We start from the raw sequence: 17,742 nt of genomic DNA on the forward strand, positions 1-17,742 counted from the left end.
TATAGACAAAATAAAATAACATTATTGCATTAAATAACCCCCAGTTAAAGAGAAGGATGAGCATCTCTGACCAGGATCTCAGCTTGCCTCAGTGACCTGCAGCCAGGGCATCTTCCTGCAGCCTCCCCCCACCCCAAACCTTCAGCTGCTGCCCTTGGTCCTCTTTGCTTTGCAGAGTGAAACATGGACAGGAGAGGGGTTTGGGGAGTGTGGGGAGCAGGGGGACCCTGTCAGGGCTTTGGCAGTGCCTGGGTAAAACACCAGATAAAACATGAGCATTCACATGGGTTTCCACTGCTCCCACACATCCATCATTGCATTTAATTCATGATTTCCCCAAGCTGCTTAACAGGAATGACCTGATCTCAGCAGGGGAGGGGTAATTAAAATAAAAAGGAAAAATAGTAAGCATTGAGAAACCCAGGAGGGAAGCAGGGTGTTGATTTTACAATTTCATTTGAAAAGAAGAAGGAAAAAAATTACAGGCCAGGTTGCTCTGCTCCCTCATGCCTTGTGTGACCTGGGAAAAGCAAAGTCATGAGAGATGTTGGTGCTTTGTGGCTGAAAACATGACCTGGTTGGGTTGTTCCAGGGATGAATAATTTCTTCTGGGGGAACTTGGTCTGGTGGAAGGTGTCTCTGCCATGGCAGGGGGGTGGAACTAGAAGAACTTTAAGATCTTTTCCAAAAAAACCCTCCTACAATCCTGTGATTTTATGAACTATCAAATAGGACTCACTTTGACCAATATTCCCAGATAGTTTTGTACTAAAGCTGCATTTCTTCAGCAGTGCCCCCAGCCAGCAGGAGCAGAGGTGGGAGAAGCTCCTGGGCCAGGCTTTATTCCCAGGCTGCTTCTCCCATTCAGGATGGGAGACAATTCAACCCTTCTGGTGCTCCAGGGATTGAATTTCCTTCCAAAACCTGAAGATTTAGCAGAAGAGCTGCTTGAAGAAGTACCTGCAGGCCAGCTGAGGTGGTGGCCCTGGTTGAAAATCCCTTGGAGGTGAAAATGAAGCTTCTCCAGAGCTCGGCACCGGCTCCTGAGCTGCTTCTCCCTCCTCTGTCAGCAGCAGCCACCTCTCATCCCTGCAGGGGAATGGCTGGGGATGGGTCAATGTTTAACCAAGCTGGGGAGGACATCTGTGAGAGCTGGCAGGGCTCACAAAGATTCCTCTCCAAGTTCAGGGAGGACGGTGCATGAGGGCTTTCCCTTCTCCTCTCGGAGCCCTGGCTCTGCAGGATGGGCCTGAGCTCCTCCAAGGCGCAGCCCAAGGTGACCAGAGTGGCCCCAGGGCCTGCTCTGGGTGCCCTGCCCGGGGAGCCAGGACAGCTCAGCCCGGCTGGGACACCCTGGGGAAAGCCCATCTTCCACCTGGAGCTGCCACCCCTGCGGGAGACCTGGTACGGGAGAGCCTCTGCAGGTGAGGGGTCACTGCTGGGACACTGAGAACCTGGGGCTGGGGTCTGCTGCCTGCAGTGTGGGGTGGGTGCAGGGCTGTGCTGTTCTGCATCAGCAGCTTTCTGCCATTTTTGTCATTTCCAGCATCTTTTAGCTTTGGGAAAACTCATTTTTTTCCTCCTCCACCGTTTTGGAAAGTGTCTCAGTCAGCAGAGGCCAGATCCCAGCTCCCTGCTCTGATCAGTCTGGAAACAGCCCAGCATCATCCTGGCACCCACCTGTGTGTGTGTGAGCCCATCACAGCCCTGTCCTGCTCACCTGCCCCTGTCAGACACATCCCTGATCACAATTGGGTTCTGGGCAGGGAAAATCAGCGCTGGAACCAGCGGCAGATTTCCCAAGGCAGGAGCAGAGGAAGGCAGCCTGGCTGGGTGTGCTTCCCTACAAGCAGCCTTTAAACTCCATCCAGACCCAAATCCTGCCCAGAGGTTTGCATCCATCTGCAGGAGAACATCCAGCTCCACAACGGGCTGGATGCTGACAAATGCTGCCCACAGCTCTTAGGGGAGTGTAGGGAGAAACATCCATGAGAACCAGTGGGTGTGAGGAAGGGTGAGGCAGAGGGAGGAGGATCTGCACCCCCAGCATCCCCCTCCCTGCTTTTCCATTCCCAAAAAGCAGTTTCTGACCCACACCAAGCGGTGTTAAGCACCACTGCTTCACCAGAGGCTGGATATTTCCTCCAGGATCATTCATCAGGTGGCATCAGGAAGCAGTGAAAGCAAATAAACCTCTGGAGTGACAGCAGTGACATTCCCAGAACTGAGGCTTTGGGGAGAATACAGATCAGGTCTGGCTGTAGAAGAGCAGGTTTTGAGTACTCCATGAGAGCAAGAACAACCAAATGTTCCTGTTCTGGAAAATTATCACTGGGCATTTAACAAATGCTTGTTAAAAAAATGTGTATTTAAAAAAAAATAAAATAAATGTAATCTTCAATTACTTTCCATTTTCAGAAACAAGAAGAGTACTCTCAGGAAAGCTCAGTGACGTATTAGCTCAAGCTGCTGTCCAAATAAGCAAAGCCTCCAAGAGAATCGGTTTTATTTGGTTTATGAGCGTTCAGCTTGGCTTATTTTAAATCCAGATTCCCCCAGAGGGGAGGATCTGCTGCTGTTGAAGTGCAAGGGTGGAAAACAGGAGAACAGGAGTCACAAGGATGCCTTGAGCTGGGGCTTTGCTCTGGGGGGAGCAGATTTGGGGCCAGGGAGCCCTCACCCCCCAGTTCTGTGTCTGCAAATGTCCCACAAGCCACATGCATGCATGGGATGGGAGGGGAAAACTCAAAACAGCCCCAAACACACACAGCACAAACCATCAAACCTCAAAAGGGAGAAATAACTTCCTCAAAGCCGTACCCTTCACCAGGACAAGCTTCTCCTAAGCCACAGCCACTCCCCTGTGCCGTGTCCCTGTTCCCATCTCCATGGGCCACCCCCTCACCTTTTCCTTTCCCCTCTGAAATTCCCTGTGCACTCACTTGCCTGCAGATAGAGGCAATGCTCCATAACCCCCTTTTTCTCTATCAAGCTGCTATTTTACCACCTGTTCCCTGCAGATGAGGTTTGTTTCTCCTGTGCTGGAATTTTTCCCTTCAGGCTCCCGTTCCTGCGTGTGTGGAGCAGCCACAGCTTCACTCGGTGGTTAAACATTGCCAGGGCTCTGCAAAACATTTACCTCGTGGAGTCTCCCACATCCCAGCACCCTCAGGGAGGCAGAAATTCCTCCCTGTGAGGGTGGGGAGGCCCTGGCAGAGAGAAGCTTTGGCTGCCCCATCCCTGGAAGTGTCCAAGTGCTCCAAGTGTTGGAGCAGCCTGGGATAGTGGGAAGTGCCCCTGCCCATGGCAGGGGGTAGAAATAAAATCATCTTTAGGGTCACTTCCAACCCAACCCATTCAATGAGTCTGAGATTGTCTTCTCTCTCTTCTCCAAGAGCCCAGCCTGGTTTATAAACTGACCTCCAAAATACTGCTTCTCTTGTTAAATATGGCTGTTAAATTTGGCATCAGCTGTAATGTTCTTCCTGCGCTTCATCCCCAAGCCTCCTCCCCTGTTACCTGCTCAGGGCTCCCAGCCCGTGGGTGCAGGAGCTGCTCAGCCACACCTCACTTAACTCCAGGTATAAAATGTCATTTGAATGCACCAGGACAGCCTTTTGGGGTGGATAAACAGATAAACTGTTGTGTCAAAGAAATACTTCCTGCACGTGCAAGTGTTTATTTGTGCAAGAAAAGAACAAATGTTCTTTGTTTTGTTCAGTGCCCACCTGAGAGCCTCAGCACAGATCAGAACTGAGCCTGGATCCCACCCAGGCCTCAGAGAAAGCTCTGCCTTAATAACTAACAGGGCATCACTGGTGTGTGACACCTTCTGGGCTGGTTTCCAGGTCTGGGAGTGCACCACTCACCTGAGCACAGCCCTCTGACTCCTGCTGCTGCAGCCCAGCTCTGCCACAGTCAGCAACTCAGCAGAGACATCGCTCAGTGCCACCAAAAAAATAACAACAATCCAGTCTCAGGGGCTGAGCAGCAGGAAAAGAGCCAAACTGTGCCTGTGCCTGACTCTAACAGGGCAGGCAGGGGGAAGGCAGAGGAGATCAGGGATTTCTTGGCCAGCTGATGGTTACAGGGCATGGGAGAAGAGTCCCTTGAGGACCCAGATCCCAGGGGCTGGGAGAGAGGCCACAGGAGACACAAGAATGGTGATGGTCATATTTAGGAGCATGAGTGGCTGGAGAGGGAAGCTGCAGTGGTGTTTGTGAGAGGTCACAGGCACAGTTACCCCCACTTTAGTTCCTGCAGCCAACAGAACATTCCATGTGTTACTGCCATGCCCAGACAGGGGTTTCAGTGGGACATGCCAACCAAAAACCAGGGCACAAAGCCATTGCTGAGTGCACCTAAGCAGCTGATCCTCACCCAAAAGTAACTTCATCCATTTCTTTACCCTTCAAGGGCCCCTCTCTTTGAACACCTTGCCAGGAAAGGACGGAGCCAGCATCATCAAGCAGCACCCACCTCGGAGGCCTCAAGTAAGGCGAGTGTGAAGCTCCCTGGGAGCTGCCCTGGCTGACCCCTCCCTCCCCGTGGGCGTTTTGGGGACAGGGACCCGTGTCCCAGCACCACGGTGGGGGAAGCAAACACCCTGCAGCCACACAAGGGGGTGTCCTGATTTTGGGTGACCACGAGCTCGTGTGCCCCCAGCAAGGACATGGAGCCACCTCTGCTGGGATGTCCCACTGCCCTCTGGGGTGTCTGGGTTCCTGCAAACCCTGCTGATGCCACGGGGCCATTGAGGCCAGGACAGAGCCCTGGGCAGAGAGGATCCAGCCTGTGTCGTGTGGGGCTGCTTTGGGCTCTTCAGGCCAAAGGCAGCAGCTTGGGAGAGGAGATGGAGAAGCAGACAGATGTGCTGTGCACTAGGGGATGGTGAAGGACACTGCAGTTGTTCTGGGTTTCAGGAATTGCTGTTCATGCTCTGTACCTGCCCAAACTCCCTCAGTTTCCCCATCCTGCATTTCTCAGATCCCTTCCTCCCCAAGACCCAAACCCCATGACTCTACCTCACCTAACAGTCAAGATTTTCCTCCACACAAAGGCAACCCTTACAAAACTAGAGCTCAGAAATATCTCCAAATCATTTCTCCCCCTGTACTTGGCACTGGTGAGGCCACAGCTCGAACCCAGTGTTCATTCATGGGAATTTCTTCCTCATATCCAACCTGAATCCGCTTGGAACAACCTGGTCTGGTGAAAGATGTCTCTGCTCATGACAGGCGGGTTGGTCCTTAAAGTTCCTCCCAACCCAAAAATTTCAGGTTTCCATGATTCTGTGAACAACAAACCCACTGGAACAAGGATTCTTTGCTTGAGACTTCCTTGCTGTGATTATCATCTTTTAAATATAATAAAGAAGAGCCACCAAAGGGGGTCACTTAAACCCGCTCCCCTCGGGGCTGTGGCTCGGGGTGACCCTGATGGCTTCAGAGCCCAGAGGTGTGGAATGATGTGTCCCTGGCCTTGGTGGGATGATGCAGCAGTGGCATCTGGATGGAGCCCACCCACACCCTGAAAACTGTCATGGAATTGCAGTTTCCTTTAGAAACCTCTGACCAGCATGGAATTTTTAATTATTGATTTTATTTCCATCAAGGCTGTACCTGAGTATTTTTGAGACAGTCACTGTTAACACTCATTCCAGGACAAAGACTTTGTCAATCCTACCCTGTCCTGCTGCTGTTGCTCTTAGGGAGTGCACACAGCTCCAGCAAAAGCCTTTTTCCTGTGGGAATATTCCCAAAGGCAGTGGAGCAGGATGGCATGGCCTTCTCAAGGACTTTTAGAGGATCTTGGTCAGAGAGTATTTCCAGGGAAAAACCTGTGATGTTCACAAAAACTAAAGAGAAAAGTCGGTTTTCCAGCCTGGGACAGAGCTTTACCCAAAGCCTGAAGCTTGGCTTCCCCAGCAGGACGTGGTGATGAGCTCAGGGATGTGGGAGGATTTTTGCCTTCATCCACCCTGTGCTGGTGGCCTTGGTGGCTTCCCAGAGCGATGCCAGCCTGGACCACAGCTTGTGGTGTCACATGCTGCCATCTAGTGCCATTTTTCAGGTTCATATTTAGCTTTGTGGGGTTTTATTTTGATGTTAAGAGATGTGCAGGTGGCGTTGGGGCTGGTGGGGAATTCTCCCTTTACGTGATGCTGATTTTTCCTCCTGCATTTTTACACAGATCCAAAGCTCAGGATTCAGCAGCAGTTCAGTGCAGACAGTCAGAGACATGTCCCCATTTGTTGGACACTTTATTGTAACCAAGGAGTTAATGCTGTCCCAAATAAAGTATAAATCAGGTCTTACAAAGTCCGTGATGATGTCCCCTTTAATTTTTATGGAAGCTGTGCTGAGCTCCCCTCCTAGAAGGGAGCTCTAGGTGGAGTCACCACCCCTGGAAGTGTTCAAAAATTGTGTGGATGTGTTATTTAGGGACATGGTTTAGTGATGGACCTGGCAGTGCTGGGATAATGGCTGGGCTTGATGATCTGAGGGGTCTTTTCTAACATTGTGATCCTATGAATACCAAGCCATTGAATGACCCAGCAACACCTCAGAGCTTGGCATGATTTAAGGAGGCATCTTTGCTCCTCAAGATAAAAATCCATGCTCAGGGCAGGCTGTAGAGAAAGTCTCTGCCTATTTTCACCAGCCACCAGAAAAGGAGCTTTGTACCATGCAGAGTTTTGCAGAGAGAAGTCTTACTTAGGAAAATGTAAAGACTGGCTGGACAGAGGGAACGGTGCTCTAGGTCTCCTCTAATTGGGATCTGCCCTTTGATGACCTGATAGGATCCTTAAGGTTAAATTATGACACATCTGCACGTTCCAGCTTTGCCATGAAGCAATCTGAGCTGTGGTTTGGCTTCACTCTGGTCCTGGATGGAGCTTTGGGCACTGTTGGGGCTCAAACAGAAAAACCTGCAGGGATGGAATTGCTGTCAGACTGGGGCCTTGCTGCTTGTGCTGCAATGCAGAAGATTTCCCCAGTTTTACCCACTCCTGAAGGACAAAATGATGCTCATTTCTCTGAGATGCCAAACTCCTCCCTGTATCCCAGGCAGCTGGGTCAGAATGGGAGCTGGGAATGTCCAGATAGTTTCATACCTGGTTTTATGATCCTGTGGAATGAGAGATGCTAATTATAAATACTGGACTTGCAGAGGCTTGAACCTGCCATCCCTCCACAAGCCATGGCTCCTGCCAAGCCCTGGAGTCAGCGAGCAGCGGCTGCAGGCCCAAAACCAAAGGTAAGCACAGGAGTTTGTGCCCTTCCACAAAGGGGAACCCTCCATTCCGGGCTGCAGGCTCCTTTCCCTCACACCTGGGCCCCTGAAGGGCAGAAGTTGGTATTGGCTGTGCTCCTGTCCCTGGCTGAGCCCAGGACACTGAGCTGAAAGGTTGGTGTGAGGGGGAGAAGACCCAAAATAAGGGGAAAGCTTCCTAATCTCCAGCACGAGAGTTCCCTGGATGAGATGCACCTGCTGAGCCAGGACAGTAAGTGTTTTTGAGGCTGAAAGCATGAGAGGCACGTTTTCAAATGACTTTCTTGAGCACCCATCACTTGCAGTTGGTGGGGAGAAGGGAGAGACCTTCTCACTCTCCCTGACAGGAGCTTGGAGCCAGGCAGGGCTCAGCCTCTGCTCCCAGGAACAAGGGACAGGACAAGAGGAAATGGCCTCAACTTATGCCAGGAGAGGTTTAGATTGGATTTTAGGGAAAATCCCTTCACTGAAAGCATTGTCAGGCACTGGCACAGCTGCCCAGGGCAGTGGTGGAGTCCCCATCCTTGGAAGGGGTTCAAAGCCATGTGGATGTGGCACTTGGGGACAGGGGTCAGTGGTGGCCTTGGCAGTGCTGGAGGAGCAGCTGGCCTCAATGATCTTAGGCACCTTTTCCACCCTTAACAACTCCATAAATCTGATGAAAAGCTGCAAACACCATGTGCCATAAATACCCCCTGCAGCCCCAAACATGCCAAAGACATTCTTCCCTTTGGATGGTGGGATTATCCCAGAGAACCGACCCAATGCAGTAACACCTTGGGGGGCAGGAGCACGAATACATTGTTTTAATGAAGTTTTTTCCCCTCCTGCCCCAGAGCTGTGGGATGAAGTGCAGGAACAGTGGGAATCTGTGATGAATCCCTGCGAACTGCACAGGGAGATGCTCGCTGCCTTTATCCGTGAGCAACTGAGGGGTTTGAGAGTTGGTGGCTCTTCCTTTCTCTTTCAGAAAGTGCAGGTGTATTTATTTCCACCCTTAAATACCTCATAGGTGCTGGAGAAAAGCGGGCAAAGCCTGAATCCCCTCCCTGGCAGGAGGCAGCACTTGCACAAGCTTCAGATGCTGGACTTGACCCGCAAGCGACGAGAGGTAATTCCAGGATGGATTTGGGGAGGAGATGGGGGTGTCTCTCCCATGGACCAGGAGGCTTCAGACCTCTTGCTGGGAAGGTGAAAGGAATCTTTCCTTAAGTCTCAGGCAGAGGGCTGGTGGGGAGCACCCCCAGGGCTCCTGTGATCAGTAATTACCTGTGATTTTTCCAGCGCTTTGCCCTCATTTGGCCGTGACTCACGGAGAAACCAAAAATCCCTGTCCCAGTCATGTTCTGTCATGCACCCAGCCTGGCAAATTCCATTTGCTTGGGTTAAACTACTCGACTGTGCAATTATTTCCAGGGCCAACCCCCTAATGCTGTGCCACGTCGAGCTATTAAAAGGCTTTTGCTCCTCTGCCGCTTGTGTTGACAACTCATTTGCAAACCCAGGCGGAGCTGAAGCGGAATCTCCACAGGGAGGCGAAAATCAATAAGCAAAAAATCAAGGAATTCAGCCCCCAGGATGTCCTTGAGAGTCCCCAGAGAGCTGACAGCACCAGAAACTCAGACCCTGTCCCTGCTGAGCACAGTCAGCATTTTCATGAAGATGACCCTGGTAAGTGGAATTATTTTCCAAGGCGATGTAAAACTCACCCAAACGTCACCTGGAGAAGTTTCCCTGTGGAAGATTCTTCCAGTGCTCCACCTCCTGCAGTGATAAGAAGCAGGTTCAGGGGGGAAAAGGCTGTGTTTGTACAGAGAGCTCTCTGGGGTAAATGTGCCACTCACTGAGGCTGATCGCTTTTTGGGTTTAGGGTTTTTTTCCCCACTGTCCCTACAGAAAGGGGAAGTGAATCTCAGCCACCTCTTCATCCTGGCCTGTCCAAGGCACGAGCCCTGTCCTGCTTTGCCTGCACGTGGCAACCTTTGGCACAGGCTGGGAATGTGTCACCGAGGCTAAAAGTGCTTAAATCAGTGAAAAACTTGCCTGAAGGTGAACTTTCACCAGGAGGAACAAACTTGGCTTCCCATTCCCTCGTGGTTCTTCACCTCTTCCCCCTGGGGATAAAGCCACATTGCCAGACTCTAAAATTTCAGCAAATATAATCCTGGGTGTGTTACACCTCACCCTGCCCCAGACATGGGGTCTGGTCCTACAGGGAGCTCCCAGGATTTTCCTTACGTGCCTCCAGCTGCCCTTTGCCATTTCCAGCTCAACTCCAGCTCTCTGAGCAGCTCTACAAAACCATGGATTTTATTCTTTTCTCTCCCCTAGGAAACAGGTGGGGTGGGGAGCTCTCCAGGCAGCCTGACAGGGCTGAGCTCTCTCCAGACAGGAGGGGGAAGGCTGAGCTGTGGTTCTGCAGGGAGCCACGGACCAGGGATCCGTTCTGGGACTCCTCCAGCACAGGCTCCGAGGAGTGGGAGAGGGAAGAGAAGATTCACCGCAAAGCCACGCTCGTGAGGACCAGGACAGAGAGAGTTTCCCTCTTTGATGACTTCTTTGACAGGGATTTCTAGTGGCATGGCTTGGATGTGCCAAAGAAACGAGGCCCAGCTCTGGAGGGGCTGGAACCCCCCCAGAGGGATGGGCTGAGGTTGGAGACAGCGCTGTGGAATTTCTGTGAGCACGGGCCAGTGGAAAGGACATCTGGAAAGGAGGAGTTCACTGATGTGGGGTGAATAAAAACCCTCTGGGCTGTGTGGCTGAATCAAAACATCAGGGGAAGAAGCCTTGGATGGAGCAACAGTGAAATGGGGGTGGAGAGCAGGAGGGGGCTGGCAAAAAAAGATAAAACTGAGCAGAAGCTGGGGAAAGTTCTGGGTTAACCCCAGATATTAAATTTCAACTGAAATGAAACGTTTCACTTGCCTTTGAGTTACTCAATCTTCCTGTTTAAATTTGGGTTAACCTTTTTTAAACCACAAACCCGAGTTCAAAATGCAAGGGTAAAAAAAGATTAATTTAGAAAGTCTTTATATTAAATTTTTTTGGCATTTCTAAAATTCTTCTTTGACCTTTGTGGCTTTTTTTATTTTTTAATTTCCTCTCCCCCCACCCTGTACTGGACACAGAAATATATGTACTTTCTTCAGAACTAATCTACAGATTTATATCTAATCTGAAAAATCTGCCTTTGGTTCAGTTTTTTTTCCCCAGTTCAGGGTTCAGTGCTGGAGAGTGAATGATGGAAAGGGAGAAATCTCCATCTTTTCCTGCAGACACTCTCCCAGGGATGCTGGTCAAGGCTGCAGCACTCACCAGGAATTTGAACAAGCTGCCCTGTTGCAATCTGGCATTTCCAAGTATATTGAGAAAGATGGTTATATGAAGGTGTCTGATCTATCAAAAACACTCAGTTTCCTTCTCATATAAACTGTATTTTTATCAAATTATCTCATTTTCCTTACAAAATAATTTGTTACCTGAGAGGGAGCTTCACCCAATTCTCCTGTCTCCTATCTGGTTGTTCCTGGAGCTCTGTAAAGGCCACCAAGTTTGTGGATTCAAAGCACTTCTATAAAAGGAGATTTCAGTTAAATATCCCACAGTTATTTTAATGTGGTGAACTGGATTTGTAGGGATCTGGTGAAACACAAGGGAGGCAGAGATTTCACCAGCAGCCCTGAGGAACAGCCAGGTCTGATTGCCAGCAGCAGTTTTGCCTCTGAATCTGCAGAGTTGACAAAGAAGAGTTGACAAACTCTTTGTTATAGATACATTTTATATTGTTGGCTTTTCACAAATATTAAAATGAATGTTATGTGTATAAGAATGGAAATTTTTGTTGTATTAATCTAGTTTTCTTTATTTCTGTTATTGATGAAATTTAGAAACAGTGGTATAATACATATATGTTAGGCTATAGCATGGTATTAAAATAAAAACTGCTTTTGTCTGTATAACCCAAAGACTGAAAAAGATAGCTGGAGACACTTTCTTTTTCCTTTTGTAAACTATCTTATCCAGATGAAGACAGCAGTGACCAGAACTCTGGGGGAGGAATTTTTTGCATTTCTGGTATCAGAGAATGTAAATCTCAGTGGTGCCAAGAAGATTGATCTATTGGGAAGGGGGCAAGAGAAAACTAAACAGAAGAACACCAAAGATCCTAAGAAGAATGTCTGAATATGTATGAGAATTTATGGATATGTAGTAGGGTTCTGTTTTTAAGGGATAATCCTTTGTTAGTAAGGTGTGCTCTCTTGGCTGAATGCAGAGACACCTGGCCATATCTGTATACTTTACTTTATTTTTATCTCCTAATTGTTTTTTTATTAAACTTTTAAATTCTATAAAAATTATGTGAACCTCGTTTTTCACACTCTTCCTTGTGCCTCCTGCTTGGCTCCCTCTCTTCCCGCTTGGTCTTTCCAGAACTACCAGGGAACAAAACCTCTGCAGCTCAGCTCCTTGCTGCAGGGCAGGGATTCCAGCTGTAACAAACATCATCATCATCACCACAGCCACTTTCAGCCGGAAGGAAACCTGATGCTTTCATTTTTCAGGCCAGAATAAGAAGATCTAGAGTCAATTCTCAGTTACCAGGATGAGCAGGGCTTGGGCAGCTCAGGACAGATGGAGCTTGTCCTGCATCACTGTCCCAAACCTGTGCTCCTTCCCACAGAGCTGTTGTGAGGTGTCTGCACCCTCAGATTCCTGATTTACACAGCCAGGAGGAGAGCAGGAGACACATTTTTACACTTATTTAAGGGAATGAGACACCCATGGCTGACTCACTTTCACCAGTATTTATCTTTATTGAAAACCCCAGGCAGAGCAGGAGCTGGAAATCACAGTCCAAGCCCCAAATCAAGCTGGAGCCTCCCAGGACTGAGCTGCTCTGTCCTGATTTCTCCTCCTTTTGACATCCCTAAATGTGTATGGCCCATTACAGAATGTCCACATGCTCCATGGGGCAAACTGCACTTTGGAGAAAACCCACACACCATGTGGGATTTCACCAGAAAAACACAAAACCAAACCCCAGCACAGGGAAGGAAGAAGAAGAAGAGGAATCATTTTAATGAGGAGAGCTGCTCATAGCTAATGAGTCCATGTCTGGAGTCTGTTTTAAAAATGCCCTGAGAACTTTACTGATCAACACAGACATCTTGTGTGAGCTGAAAATATCGTGAGAGCTTGGAACTCAGTGTTGAGGGTGTGCTGAAAAGGTCAATGATTTAATGGGCTGGAACAATTAATCTGGCACTTGTCTATACACCTGTTCTCTTAATGATGTGACACATCTCCCTTCTGTGTTCCCATCTGTCAACAATTAAGCTATAATTGGTGGAAATGCAATTTATCTCAGACAGAGCTGATAAGTTTTCCAATAATCGTGTTGCCAGCCATGAGGGAAGAGTGCTGCCCACGGAGAAGTGCCTGTGGACCACTCAATCCATATCAGAGACTGCAGAGAAGACTCTCTGAGCGTTAATTTATCAATCTACAGCGTGCACAATTTGCTTGTACGGAAGGGATAAAATCAGCAAACCTGCTCCCATCACAGGGGGAATGGCTTCCTCCTGGCAGAGGGCAGGGTGAGGTGGGAAATTGGGAAGAATTCCTGGCTGTGAGGGTGCTGAGGCCCTGGCACAGGGTGCCCAGAGAAGCTGTGGCTGCCCCTGGATCCCTGGACGTGCCCAAGGTCAGGTTGGATGGGGTTTGGAGCAGCCTGGGATAGTGGAAGGTGTCCCTGCCATGGCAGGGGGTGGAATGGGATGGGCTTTAGGGTCCCTTCCAACCCAAACTATTCTTTGAGTCTGTGAAATACCTCTCAAAACTGCTTTTCTGTGCTGTTGATTGTATTAATTCATCACAACCTGTAGAGAGGCAGGTGACATCTCATCCTCCTCTTTCCAGCATCCTTCCAGACACTGGAAATGAAAACTTTTTCTTCGTTACTAAAGGTGTAACACAGACTTTTCTACAAACTGCAGAAGGTGTGGGAAGAAAAACCCCAACCAAGCTCCCAAAGTGTGTGTCCTGCATCTCAGCAGTGGAGACTTTAGAGAGAGGCTTTCAGCTTTCAGCTGGAATCCTTTGAAGGCTGAGCCATCACAGCCAGCTCTAGAGAGGACACAACTCTGCACTCACCATATCTGAGCACACACAGCTTCAACCCCACCCACACCCCACAGAAACCAGAATCTGTGCTTAGCAGAGCCCCTCACCCCCCTGAGCCTCCCCAGGGATAAAAACATCTTTCTGTGGCTCTCCCACACTACCCAAAGCTTTAAGGCAAGGCTGGATCCTTCCTGCAGGGTAGAGGAGTCTCCACACAGGAGCTGTGCTGGGGCAGAAACTGCTCAGCCCAGATTTGAATCAGAGAATTCAAATGATTGTTTTTCACCAAAACGGCAAAGAATGGAGATTTTACACAGTTAATGATGTGGGTGTGGATAGCAGCAAATGGTACAGCCCAGGAGATGTAGGTCAGATAGATCCCTGCCCCAAAGGACATTTGATCTCCCCAGGGAAATGGTTATAGGATGTTTTTGTCAGTACAAACATGGCCAGAGCAAGCCAAGTTCTTCCAGCTCAGGATTAGCTAAACTAGTTTTGCTGAAATGTTAAATAAAAATGATAATGCTCAGCCTGAATCTGTACCAGCCTGGCAAAATCATTAGCAATTAAATGTACAATTTATAATAGGAAATGTCAATGAACTGTACTTCTGTATTTAAAAAAGGAGCTGGGGTTGCTGTAACACCTCTGTTATTGTTCTTGAGAAAAAAAATAATTTAATTACACTTAGCAAAGAGAAGTGTTAGGTAAATAAAGCTGAACAAAGCCACAGTGTAACTGGATCTCACTGACTAGTCTGGATTAATGGGATTTTCTGACCTCCCTGGGCTCAGTCCCACCTGGTGCTCAGAGTATTTGACCTCCCCAGGAATGTGAGTCTTCAGCATCATATAACATCCTCCTGCCCCGATGCACACAGGCATTCAAAAGCAGGGAAAACCCCACCATCTGAGCCACTGGGATACATCCAGCAACCTTATTAAAGCCTTTATCTGCCCTGCCTCCCTGGAAGGTGTGTGACAGGCGACTGGGATTGCTTCAATCTGCTTACACAAAGCCGCAGAGAAAAGCCCCCAAGAACAGCGACTTGAGCAGCTCCGTTTCAGGCTGTACACGAAGATTAAAGTCTTATCACCAGCTTGAAAAAATACCAAGCGTGGCAGGTTTTTGTTTGCCTCACCAGGTATCCTCAGACTGCTCTGCGACAGCACAGCCCAAACCTGCTGTTTTCCCACGCCCTCACAGCCTCCAGCTTGCTTTAAATAATTCCTGAGTGAGGTCAAGCAATGGCTCAAGGGTCCTCTGATGAGTGAAGAGGAAGGAGACAGCTCCTGTTTGAGCCTCTTTACCTGCTCCTGGACTCTGAGATGCCTCTCCCTGGCAGCAGTGCTGGTGCAGGGATCTCTGTCCCAGTGGGAACACAATCCATCTCCATTGGTGCCACAGGGCTGCCCTCAGATCCCTCCTGCTCTTGAAAGAGCTAGCAAAAAATATTTATTTCTTGCTTAGCACAAGGGCTGTAGCTTTTTGCCACCTACTGACACGTTTTGGGAACAGCTCAGCCAGAGAATTCCTGCAGGAAAGCTCAGCCCTGCCCGGGCTCTGGCTGAGAGGGACACGAAAATAAAACCAGGAGTGAACGGGGAGCTGGCTGCACTGTCAGGAGAGCAGCACTTATCCCACAGAATCTTACAACATCCTGGGCTGGAAGGGACTCACAAACATCATCAAATCATCATCAAACCATCATCAAATCATCATCAAATCCAACTCCTGGCCCTGCACAGACACCCCAACAATCCCACCCTGTGCTGAGAGCGGTGTCCAAACCCTCCTGGAGCTCTGGCAGCCTCAGGGCTGTGCCCATTCCCTGGGGAGCCTGGGCAGTGCCAGCACCCTCTGGGGGAAGAACCTTTCCTAAAATCCAACCTAAACCTTCCCCTGGCACAGCTACAACTCCTTAGGCCCAATATCTGACTGATGCTAGCTGTAATTCTCTTTGTCTCAGCCTTTGAGCGCCTCGTTTTGTCATTCCACAGAAGAGGAACATGTGAGAAATCATTCTTCCTGCTGACAAAACCCAGCCTTGCTTTCTTCCCCCTCTACCTTGCCTCAGTTCACCTAGTTTTTTCCCCCTTTCTCTCCCCTTAAATTCCCTTTCTGGCCAGGCTGGATGGGGCTTGGAGCAGCCTGGTTTAGTGGAAGGTGATTGGATTGATGGTTGAGTTCCAGCTCCTGCCTGTGGCAGGGGGTTGGAATTAAAGGTGATCCTTAAGGTCCCTTCCAAGCCATTCTGGGATTCTGTGACATGAGCCTTTACCAATACAGGAGATACCCGTGGGAATTAGAAAATCTGGGGGTTCCTCCATCTGCCCAGAGCTTCTCCCATTTTTTACTCCATGTGTTTTGTTCATTCCCATCAGGGCTGATGCTCCCCCTGGGGGATGGGGCAGAGCAAACCCTGCTGTGTTCTAAATAATAAAATAAAAAATAAAAATGTGCTAATAAAACTCCCCTGGTGCAACTTGAGGTGATTTCCTCTTGTCCTGTCACTTGATCCAGCCCCAAATTTCCCTGTTCCTCCTGACACCCAGCTGGCATTGCTGCTGATAACCACCCTGGTTAGTGCTTAGCTGCTGATCCTCACAGCCAGGATTTAACATCCAAAATCCTTCATTTCACTCTATTAAAATGTTCATAACCAATGAGAAAAGAGGGACAAAAAGGAACAGTTTTGCAGTCACCCCTTGCAGATACACATTTCTAATTAAATACTGAGGACCAAGCAGTTGTCTCTCACTGGTGGCCACTCAATTCCCAGCTCCAAAAAAGCACCCAAAACAACCAGCATGGCTTAGGACTTCCACAAATTCAGGCTGAGCTTAAAAGCCAGGCATTACTCCTACTTAACACACAAACCACCTCCTTCAGTTTAGCCAAGTTGACCTAAAAATACAGCTTTTTGCCACACAAAGATGCCTTTCAGAGTTGCTGGAGCTGATTTTTTTTTTTTTTTTTCCAGTGTTCTTCTTAGGGAAAAGCTTCTGAAGCTTCATTTGGCTACATTGCACTACACAGGGACTGTGAGGCCATTGCTGCTGCCCTGGGATGGGGATTGATAAAATAAGACAATTTTCTGCAAAATATGTCTGTAGGTCCTTACAAAAAAAGTATTTTAGAAATTCTGCTTTTGCCTAAGAATCTCCCACTCTTAAAAAAACAAATAAACAGAAAGGCACTGAGATTAAGAGCAGGGTTTTGGTTTGGGATTTTTCTCTGCTTTTCATCTATTGAAATCCCACTATTCAGCCACAACAAGTTATTGCTGCTATTTCTGTGAAGATGTAACAATTTTTGTAACAATGATCTGGCAAGATATTACTAAAAGTAATCACAAAAATGTGGCAGAAACGTGGCAGAAAATACCATGCTAAAGCTAGAGAAGGAAAAAAGGAGAAAAAAGAAAAAAAAAAGTGAAGGTCTTCTCTCTGTAGCAACATTTGCTTTCAACTTGTATTTCAATTTGCCCTAATATCCTCCTAATAAAACTCCCCTGGTGCAACTTGAGGTGATTTCCTCTTGTCCTGTCACTTGTTCCTGGGAGAAGAAACCACCCCCAGCCTGCCTAAGCCTCATTTATATCCAGGGGTGGCTTCAGGCATAAACAAAATTCTCCATCTCCTAGAGAAAGAGTGTGGTGGGGAGTTAAAGTCCTGGTCCTGCTGGTGCTGGAGTCTTGGACAGCCAGATGGGACAAAAATTAGGGTATATGGGGCTGGAGTCACTGCCAGCTTTTGCCTCAGCACCAAGGGTCACTGTTCTGATTTATTTTCCCAGCTCCACCCTGGGAATCATCCCTGGAATCTTCTCCTACCTTCTTCCCTCCTATCTATGGGAACACAGATATAAATCTGCACATAATATGAAGTTATCCCTAATTTTTTCCCTCTTTGGTTGCAGCACACTGAGGAGTTTTCTGATACAGGTGTTTAAATTACAGGAGTCCAGTCTTCATCTGTGTAAAAAAGGGAAAAAATAATTACAAAACACTAAAAAGATTTTTAAAAACCCAACAAAAATACAGAGAAATATATGTCTGAGTTGGAATTAGGCAGCTGCAGAGACAGAAAAGGCTTTTTCTTCTCAGCAAGAAAAGTCATGTAAGTGGTTATGCTGTGGAAATAATTAAAATGAGTGAGTCCTTACCTCTTCATTTCCCAGCTTTTGAGTACTTGGATTGTGTACCTGATGTTCTGGTTCAGCACAATGAGACCTGGCTTTGTGCTCACACCAGGAACTGGAGAGGGGCACTGAGATGTGGAGCAGGGAGTGAATCTGTGAGAAGAAAAACCTCTGCAGAAAATCACTGCTCTGAGCCCA

The 17,742-nt window shown here is 48.4% G+C and overlaps 2 protein-coding genes across 3 annotated transcripts in view; one reads left to right on the top strand and one right to left on the bottom strand.

Annotated features, from left to right (window-relative positions):
* Positions 1–1,161: 1,161 nt before the first annotated feature.
* CCDC198 (coiled-coil domain containing 198) lies at positions 1,162–13,464 on the top strand. The gene is made up of 6 exons (XM_058861513.1): positions 1,162–1,424; positions 4,417–4,493; positions 7,174–7,260; positions 8,288–8,386; positions 8,781–8,946; positions 9,607–13,464. The coding sequence occupies exons 1-6, from the start codon at positions 1,244–1,246 to the stop codon at positions 9,849–9,851; spliced, it is 855 nt and encodes a 284-aa protein (XP_058717496.1). The 5' UTR covers positions 1,162–1,243; the 3' UTR covers positions 9,852–13,464.
* A 69-nt stretch (positions 13,465–13,533) lies between these two features.
* Positions 13,534–17,742, bottom strand: part of NAA30 (N-alpha-acetyltransferase 30, NatC catalytic subunit) — a 33,792-nt gene continuing 29,583 nt past the window's right edge. Inside the window, exons 6-7 of one of the 2 annotated variants that reach the window (XM_058861171.1) lie at positions 17,569–17,697; positions 17,359–17,377 (exon numbers count right to left, since the gene is read on the bottom strand). In XM_058861171.1, the coding sequence (XP_058717154.1) occupies positions 17,374–17,377; positions 17,569–17,697 (133 nt within the window). In that variant the 3' untranslated portion in view covers positions 17,359–17,373. Of the gene's footprint in view, positions 17,378–17,568; positions 17,698–17,742 lie in introns of both variants that reach the window. The other variant, XM_058861411.1, reaches the window with a different exon arrangement.

Source organism: Poecile atricapillus, chromosome 1 (assembly GCF_030490865.1).
Source record: "Poecile atricapillus isolate bPoeAtr1 chromosome 1, bPoeAtr1.hap1, whole genome shotgun sequence".
Lineage (NCBI taxonomy): Eukaryota > Metazoa > Chordata > Aves > Passeriformes > Paridae > Poecile > Poecile atricapillus.